At 50.6% G+C, this 9,001-nt stretch overlaps 1 protein-coding gene across 1 annotated transcript; it reads left to right on the top strand.

The window, feature by feature from the left end:
• The first annotated feature begins 455 nt into the window (after positions 1-455).
• Positions 456-968, top strand: LOC116884725 (40S ribosomal protein S23-like). Its single transcript, XM_032885913.1, has one exon. It carries the CDS (start codon positions 487-489, stop codon positions 916-918), a length of 432 nt encoding a protein of 143 aa, XP_032741804.1. The 5' UTR covers positions 456-486; the 3' UTR covers positions 919-968.
• Positions 969-9,001: the final 8,033 nt, after the last annotated feature.

The following is a 9,001-nucleotide window of genomic DNA, read 5'->3' as shown; positions in this document are numbered from 1 at the left end:
GGTCAGTAAGTCGTAAGAACAATGGATTCAGGTCAAATACTGTTTAACCCCTCTGAGGCTTTTTAACACCTGATGACAGTAGGCAAATTGGGCCACAGGCAAAGAGAAAATTTTGTTTTGTTTGGATTGGTTCAGGTGTGGTTTTTTTTTTTTTTTTTTTTTTTTTTGGTTTTTTTTTCGAGCTGGGGACCGAACCCAGGGCCTTGCGCTTCCTAGGCAAGCGCTCTACCACTGAGCTAAATCCCCAACCCCTGGTTCAGGTGTTTTTGTTTGTTTGTTTGTTTGTTTGTTTGAAGTCAGGATCTCTCTATGTAGCCCTGCTTGTCCTAGAACTCCTTCTATAGATCGGACTGGCTAAGTCACACAGAGATCCGCCTGTTTCTGCCTCCCGGATGTTGAGATGAAGAGTGTACACCTCCATGACTGGTGGAAAGTACATTTTAAAATGCAGAGTCTTGCTTTCTCTCGGGCCGTGGCGCCGGCAAGATGGGTAAGTGTTGTGGTCTCCGTACTGCCCAGAAGCTCCGCAGTCACCGACGGGACCAGAAGTGGCATGATAAACAGTACAAGAAAGCCCACTTAGGCACAGCTCTGAAGGCCAATCCGTTTGGGGGTGCCTCTCACGCAAAGGGAATTGTGCTGGAAAAAGTAGGGGTTGAAGCCAAACAGCCAAATTCTGCCATCCGGAAGTGTGTCAGGGTGCAGCTCATTAAGAACGGCAAGAAGATCACAGCGTTCGTGCCCAATGACGGTTGCTTGAACTTCATTGAGGAAAATGATGAAGTTCTGGTTGCTGGATTTGGTCGCAAAGGCCATGCCGTGGGTGATATTCCTGGAGTCCGCTTTAAGGTGGTTAAAGTAGCCAATGTGTCTCTTTTGGCTCTGTACAAAGGCAAGAAGGAAAGACCAAGATCATAAAATTTTGACAATGGAAACAGAATAATAAATATTCATATCCAGAAAAAAAATGCAAAGTCTTCGACAAAAGCAATACACGCCGGCCAATGATGACATTATGGTTAAGTACTAGAGAATAAGGAAGCCTGTCTTCCCAGGATGGGCCACAAGAGGGCGCCCTATGCCCCAGCCTGAGTCACCACCCCTTTACCCCGTTCCAGGAGAACCCGCCCTTCCTTTCTGTAAGTAACTCTAGGCTCTCCATCTGGGAAGAGCCTGGGTTTGGGACACCGTTCTCCCTGTTTCCTTCCTTCCCAGAACAGAAGCCTGTGTCATGGTACTTAGACATGCCGTGAAATTGTTCCGGTTTTAGACATCAGTTGAGGCGTGTTCTCAGCTACACCAGTCTAAGGAAGAGTCCTGATAAATGCAAGCTGGAATCGCTTTACAGTAAGATTTCTCTGTCTGCTTCTGAACGGTGTGCCGGCACCAGGCACACTGTGCACACAGAAGGCTTTGAGTGATGCCAAGGCGAATAAAGATTCCCCAAACAAGTGGGGAACGGTGGTGCATACCTTTAATCCCCAGCATTTGAGGCGGAGGCCGGCAGATCTTTGTGAGTTCGAGGCCACTGAGACAGCCAGGGTTATGTAGAGAAAACCTGTCTTACCACCACCCGCTCCCTAGAAAAACCTACGCAATTACCTACCACCTTTGAGGGTGGTCCTCCTCCTCCTCCTCCTCCTCATCCTCCTCCTCCTCCTCCTCCTCTTCCTCCATTTGTTTGTTTGTTTGTTTGTTTATTTAATGTGAGTGCACTGTTGCTCTCTTCAGACACACCAGAAGAGGGCATCGGATCCCATTAGAGATGGTCGTGAGCCACCATGTGGTTGCTGGGAATTGAACTCAGGACCATCTGGAAGAGCAGTCAGCGCTCTTAACCGCTGAGCCACCTCTCCAGCCCTTCCCGTTCTTCTTGTGCACCCCTCTCCTTGGGGACCCTGTGACTGTGACCTGCTGGCAGCTAGCTGGTTGGTATCAGCTCCACTAGGATGTCAAATGGAAGCTCTAGAAGGAGGGACAGCAAAGACAAAGCCTGTGGTCCTTGAGAAGGCTGTGGCATCCTGCTGGCTACTGTTTCGGAGCTGAAAAGCACAACAGTTGCAGAGGCACCCTTGGCCCATCTCTCCCACTCCCTGTTAGGCACCCAGGTGACTGGGATGATTCTGGAGCCTCGGACCCCTCTTCAGGGCTTGTTCTGGGGCAGTGAGGAGCAATGTAGGTGGTCCTTGGCTCCTGGGGATGACCATGTAAGAGGGCTTGTTTCATCTAAATACAGCAGTTTGGGGGATCATGTGAGGCATGTGACTGTTTCCCGATTGGGTTGGGCTTTTTCAAGACAGGCTTTCTGTTCGTCACTATGTAGACGAGGCTGGCCTCAAACTCACAGAATTCCTCCTGCCTCTGCCTCCAGAGTACTGGCATTAAAGGCATATGTCACCGCTGACTGGCCATGTGACTGTTTTAAGTCCTGGCATCTAGTGTGGTGGGTATGTACCTCAGCCCTTGGGTTTAGTCATACTTTATTTATGTGTATATTTGTGTTCAGGTGCCTGTAGAAGCCAGTAGAGAGTGTAGGATCTCTTGAAGCTACATCCTTGGAGTTACAAGTAGTTGTAAACCTCTCAACATGGGTTCTAGGAACTGAACCCAGGCCCTCTAGAAGGACATCAAGTGGTCTTAACCACTGAGCCCTCTGCAGTCCAACCCAGGGCCCTCGGAGGCTGAGGCGAAACAAGTTCAATGACCACGTAAGAGGGTTCATTTTGTCTAAATACAGTAGTTTTGGGGATCATGCAGCCTGGGCTGCATGGGTGAGACCCTATCTCAAAAAAAAAAAAAATCCTCCTGTGTTGGTTTTGTGGCTTGGAGTACCACTAAAGCCGTGTCACTGCAGAGCGCATGGCCTGAGGTAACTCAGAATTGCACACATGTGTGATGTGGGAACATATGGTTTCAGACTGTGTTCTCTGGAACAGAAGGAAAGGGATGACCATGTATTAGATCCCCCTCTGTGGCCCTTGCTTAACTTTAATGGTCCCCGTCTCCCACAGACCTCTACCCTGAAGTACTTTGAGTCGTGGCCTGGAAGCATCCTGAGGCAGCAGGAGTGGGATGGGCAGCTCAGAGGTGGCTCCTCCCTACTGTCCCTGTACTGGTGTCTGTGGAAGCGTCTGTTAGGCAGAGGCTCTTGGAGGTTATGGCCGTGAGTACTGGAAACTTCTTTCTTGCCCCTATACTCCCAGGAAGAAACATGACACGAATCAAAGGTCCAGTGCTTTATTATTGTCACAAAACATAGAGAGGAAGGCTCGCTATTCTTCCCCCCATGGGAAAGCCACTGTGTGGGTGGGGGTGGGGGGAGCCTTGTTGGGTGGGACTCGGGAGGATGGTGGAAATCGTAAGCACTGTTGGATACTGCCCCAATTACTGAGTGTGGCCTAAGGTAAGTGTCTTAAGCTCTCTCAGCCTTGGGCTGCTTGCCTGCTACCTCACTGGGTCTGCGGTGAGAACTGGGATGGCCCAGAGTGTCAAGAGCCCGAGAGTGGAGGGTGGTGATGCTGTCATCGGCAAGTCTGCCATCCCGAGTGTGTCAGCAACGGTCTCCGAGTGTGAGCGGGAGGGGGGAGGGGTCTCTCTTCAGAAATGTCTTCTGGATGCTTGCTGGGAGCATAGTAGCCCCTGGGGACTGCCTGGTCTCTGGAGACTCCAGGGTACACTGGAAACGAGGGTTGTGGGGCTATGACAACTCCACTCCACTACCTTAGCTGTGTAGCTATGGCACTTGCTACCTCCACCGGACTAGGGGCAGTTTAAGGGTGGTTCTCAGGGACATGGGTGTGTGCATGAATGCACGTGTGTGTGCACACAGTCACTGTCTTCTGTCATTGTCTACTCTATGAGGCAGAGTCTTGGTAAACCAACCCTGGCTAGCCTGGCTGGCTGCAGGTCTCCAGGGGTCCTCTTGTCTTTCTCCCCACCAGCCTTAGGATTGTAAGTGTGACCTCACCTAGGCGCTGGGCATGTGAAATCAGCGCTTTCCACACTGAGCCGTCTCCCCAGCACCGAAGTTCTAGAATTTCCTTCACATTTATTTCTTTCTATTGTGTGTGTGAGCGCGTTTGCTGCACACGGCACACGTCCCATGTGGAAGTCAGAGGACAAGTTTCAGGAGCTCAGTGGCTTTGGTGACTTCTACTCAAGCCCTCAGATTGGTGGCAAGTGCCTTTGCTGGTAAGCCCCATCTCATCCTTCCAGCCTAAGTCCTATTTTATAGCTGGATTTCATCAAGGGTTTTGACTTCCACCCCTGCCTTTGCCTCCCAAGTGCTGCAAATAAAGGTGTGTGCTTTATTTTTAATTTTTATCTATTTATTTATTTTTTAGCACAGTGAGCAAAGACTTACTGAGAAAAAAACAGAACTCCCAAGAGTTGGGGCGGGAGGTGGGGGGGAGCCACTTTTTCTTTTGACTCAGACATTCAATTCCAGGCTCGAAATCAATCCTGGTTCTACCTTTTGCTTCCTAGGTGGTCTGCCTAAGGAAAAGCCAACTGTAAGACATGGACGCATCTCTGGCGAGAGATGAATAAGGGTTAATTAAGTCCTGGTTGTGTACAGAGGTCACGAGTGTCCCTGCAGTGGGGAGAAACACCACCAGGGGGCGCTCCAAATAGCGTATTTTCTACCTTGAAACCTCATTTTCCTGTGGCTGCCCTCCAAATTCAACGGAGACGAACTGTTTCTTAGTTTACCTAACTGATTTAATAAACCTTGAAAATAAATTTGTGTATTACTTTCTTAATAATGTGGATATGGGCCTGTGGGAAGGAATGTGGGAGGGTCAGGGTGGAGGGAAGGCTGTCTCGGAGTCTGGTTCGACCACTGTGACTCGAGGCAAGTTTCTCAAGAGTGAAGCAGTTCTGAGGTTCCCACATCCAGCCTCCCGGGGATGTTAGGAAATATAGACGCAGTGGAAAAAAAGCAACACAAAGGTCAGAAGAGGTCCCAAGACCGCTTACCTCCCTCCGATGCACCTCCTCCTCCTCCCTTCTCCCTGGGAGGAAATGTCAGGGTGGGAAGGAGGCAGATCCAGCTGTTAAGCCATGACCTCAAGAACAGTATTTCCAGGAATCCCCATCTTAGCATCCAAGGGATTCCTGGGAAAACTGGACCGTGAGGACAAGGTGGGAGAGAGATGCCTTCAGCAGTGCCACGCCCACCCCTAGGGACGAGCAGTTTTCCCTGCATCCGGCCCCAGCTCTGGCAGCCAGTGTGGGGTGCTATATGCACCTCACTTCCCAGGATGCAGCTCTCTACTCTGGGGAGAGCAACCAGAGCTCTGAGTGGCTTGGAAAGTACCTTCCCTGAGGTCAGGAAGCATTTGGGACCAGTCCTCCCTGCCCCCTCCCCCTTGCTGTGGGGCCACGAGAACTCTGGCCAGTGGTCATGAAATCTGTTCCCAGGCTCTATCGACTTTCTCACTGTTGTCCTCCAGCAGGTCACTTAGACTCTGATCCTTGCTCGATTGTGAGGTGGCATCAAATAGGACCTACTGGGTGGGCGAGGAGCCAGCATGAAGGAAGTGAGGCCACAGGTCAGGGGCTCAGCGATTAAGAGTGCTGGCTGCTCTTCCAGAGGTCCTGAGTTCAATTCCCAGCAGCCACCTGGCTCAGGACCATTTATAAAGGGATCTGATGCCCTCTTCTGGCCTGCAGGTGGACATGTAGAAGTGTGTGGTTCTGATGATACTACAGCTGAGAGTAACCAGCTGTAGACCAGAGTGGGGTGCATTCTATTTTCATACTCTGCTCTATGAAGTGGGTCAGCTTCCTCTGAGCAGGCTAGGGAGGTTAAATACAAATGGGTAGACCCCAGTGGCTCCCCTCCGTTGCCCCTTGCCTCTCTGAAGCTTCTGGGACAGGGCAGACATTTGTGAGATGCCAGACTGGTTGAGGCAATAGCACCAACCAGGGTTAGAGCTCAAAGAGTGAGGACAGTGACTCCTAGCCTAATGTGTGGCACTTCATGGTTACAACACGACGGTGTCATACTGTTGGGTTGCCAGGACCGTTCGCCTCTACCTCTAGGACTAAGGGTTGTTTGGGACTGTCTGATCCACAGAGATGAAGGGGTTTCAACGCAGAACCATTTATAGTAGATATTCAGCGTTGAGAAGGATTCCGAGGGCGTGTTGTAACCCTCTCAGAATGGATAGATGCCGCGGTTTTTTTGTTTGTTCGTTTGTTTGTTAGCAGTGTCTTCTCTGGGCTGAGGAAGTAAAGGCAGTGTGTTGGCGGCCATTGAATGAACCAGCGTTTACTATTACGGATGGCGTAAGAGTGCTCAGCCCTGGTACAGCCTGAGTCAAGGAACATCACCACAAGTTGCTGCAGCGGACTCTGGGGACAACCGATCGGGCCCGCTACCCCTCGCCAACACTTACCATGTCCCGGCGACGGCTGCAGAACATCTTCTCCCTTCCTGAGCTACAGTGCTTCATCTCAGACTCCCAACTGACCAGAGATGCAGCACTGCACCTCAGGCTGGGAGACAGGCGCTCCGCGCTCAGGCCACGGCTTTCTTCCTGGGCAGAAGGAGAATGAGCATGCGCAGTGGTCTGCCTCCTCTACTGGTCTGGACACGCTCTGGAGACCTCTGGGACGGAAACTTCCATCTTCGTGTCCTTTGTCTTTAAAGTTAGCTTTCTTGAGATGGACCCTACCCACTTGAAGTGTGCAGTTAATTTTTTTTTTTCAGTGCTAAAGATGGAGCCCAGGGCCTTGCCCTGCTCAACTTGTGGTTCCCATATTTGCCCCATCCGTCTCTGTATGCAGTCTGGACAAATGACAGCTATTGAGAAACCACCCCTTACTTCTTTAGATCCAAGGACATCTCCTTCATGGGCGCTCCCATCCTTTGAACTCTGTTTCTTCCTAGCTCTTGGGGTACTGTTTTCATCTGGGAGCACTTTCCTTCACTTTCCCTTCAGGAAAGGGAGTCTGCTGGCTTTCCTCTGCCCCCGAATCAAGGCCATGTTGAACATTGCTTAAGTAGATCAATTGCAACCCACCTCACCCTCTGTGGCTTTGGAGTGGTTCATCTCTGGGTCACCCTAGCTTACCTCTCCATTTCCCTGAGGCCAGGGTCCATATATTATAATTTGGGGGCCCTAGAACCTGCCGATGACTTTGCACATGCGCACAGACAGTGGCGACTGAGTAACCACGCGAATGATTCCTTTTCTCCTGTGGCCATGGCTTGTGTGAGCAGAGCACTCCCACCCCAAACCACCCACTCACCCAGCTCTTGCTAAGATCCCAGGGTCCCTAGAAGACCTCTGCTTCATGGTGACTGTGGTGGCCTTGATGCTGGATGATGTATGTATACTGTCAGGGTTCTCTGAACAGGGTAGGCAGCCTTTTCTCAGGGCTGGGAGAGAACAGAATAAAAATATGCTTACCTCCATTTTTAGAAACCCCACGGCTCCTAGGCCTCCTGAGAGGAATCTAGCAGCAGCCCTAAGTTGGGGGTGGAGTGCAGGGGCAGTGGGAAAAGCTTCTCTGGTTTGTTGCTAAGACCAGGAAACTTCTGCCCTCAGGCATCCCCAGCCAATAAGCAACTCCCCTCTGTCTGGAGTCCTCAGAAACTTTCCACAGCCCTCTTACCAGGAGATCTGAACACAGGACTCTCTTGGAGTCAAAATGTCTGGTCTTCTCCACGACATTCCCCACAGCTCCCATGGACCCTGGGAGAGTGGCACTGAAGCTGACCAATGGACATTTCAGTAAGTAACTGGGAGTGGTGGACACAGCATAGCTGGGTTGCTAGGAGCCTTCCCCAGGGTCAACTGAACTCAAAGCTCTTTGGCCTACACTGCTTTTGCTTTCTGGGGCAGCAGAGGGATGGGTAATCTCTGGGAGTCATTTGGTGACACACCATTTGGGTCATCCCCTGCCTCTATGTATGCCCTCCCCTCCCTCCCCCTTATGTCTCTCTTTTTTTTTTTTTTCCTTCTTTCTTTTTAGAAACAGAGACACATGTAGACCAGGCTAGCCCCAAACTCATTCAGTGTATAGAACTGCCGACTCACCCCGTCTCTACTTCTGGAATTCTGGGATTACAGGCATGAGCCACAGTGCCTGTTGGCCTGGGGTCTCTTGTAAGGAGAAGGAAGCCTGGCTGTTCTGCCTCTGGCTTCTTCCTGAGGCCTTCTTACTTCAGGAAGGGGGTTCAGGTCGGCGCCTGACAAGCCACAGAAGCAGGCGACAGTGAGTGTGGTTTGTAACTCTGGATGGCGTTGGTTTTCCATTTATAACAAGTACGGCAGCTTAGGGACATGAAAGGATTCTCCTTACTCTTTACAATAAAATCGCAGACAAAAGTAAAAAATCAGGACATCACAGCTGGAGAGATGGCTCAGCTGTTAAGAACACTGACTGCTCTTCCAGAGGTCCTGAGTTCGAATCCCAGCAACCACATGGTGGCTCACAACCATCTGTACTGAGATCTGATGCCCTCTTCTGGTGTGTCTGAAGACAGCTACAGTGTACTTATAATAAATAAATAATAACTTTTTTAAAAAAACAAAACAAAAGGGGACATACAATGACTAGGTTTGGGGCAGGATACCAGAGCCTGTTCTACCTTCTGGTCAGCCTGTGTGGCTGGAGATGATCACCTTGGATGGAGGACCAGGATGGTGAGGCGTTCTAGATTTGCAGGCATCGATTCAGAAAGGGGGAATGAGGGCTACTGCCGTCCCACTACTGCCGTCCCACTACTGCCGTCCCACTACTGCCGTCCCACCTTGGGGTAAAGGAGAGTGTAGCCAGGATTTTACATCTTCTCGGCGGGGCACAGGAACTAGACAGAAGGTGGTCCTTCTTTCTTAAGGAGAAGTAAATAGCCAGACAGAATGGAGAGGTAGGTGTTCAGCCACAAAAGGTCTTTGCCACATCTTCCTCGTCCCATCCCTGGATAAAGACTGTCTAGTTCTGTCCCTATGATTTTCAAATAATCAAGTTGGTGGACGTTTAACTGTGC

The sequence above is a fragment of the Rattus rattus genome, chromosome 15, assembly GCF_011064425.1.
Source record: "Rattus rattus isolate New Zealand chromosome 15, Rrattus_CSIRO_v1, whole genome shotgun sequence".
In the NCBI taxonomy this organism is placed as follows: domain Eukaryota; kingdom Metazoa; phylum Chordata; class Mammalia; order Rodentia; family Muridae; genus Rattus; species Rattus rattus.
Note: the sequence above shows the minus strand (reverse complement) of the source record. Positions and strands in the feature narration are given on the sequence as shown.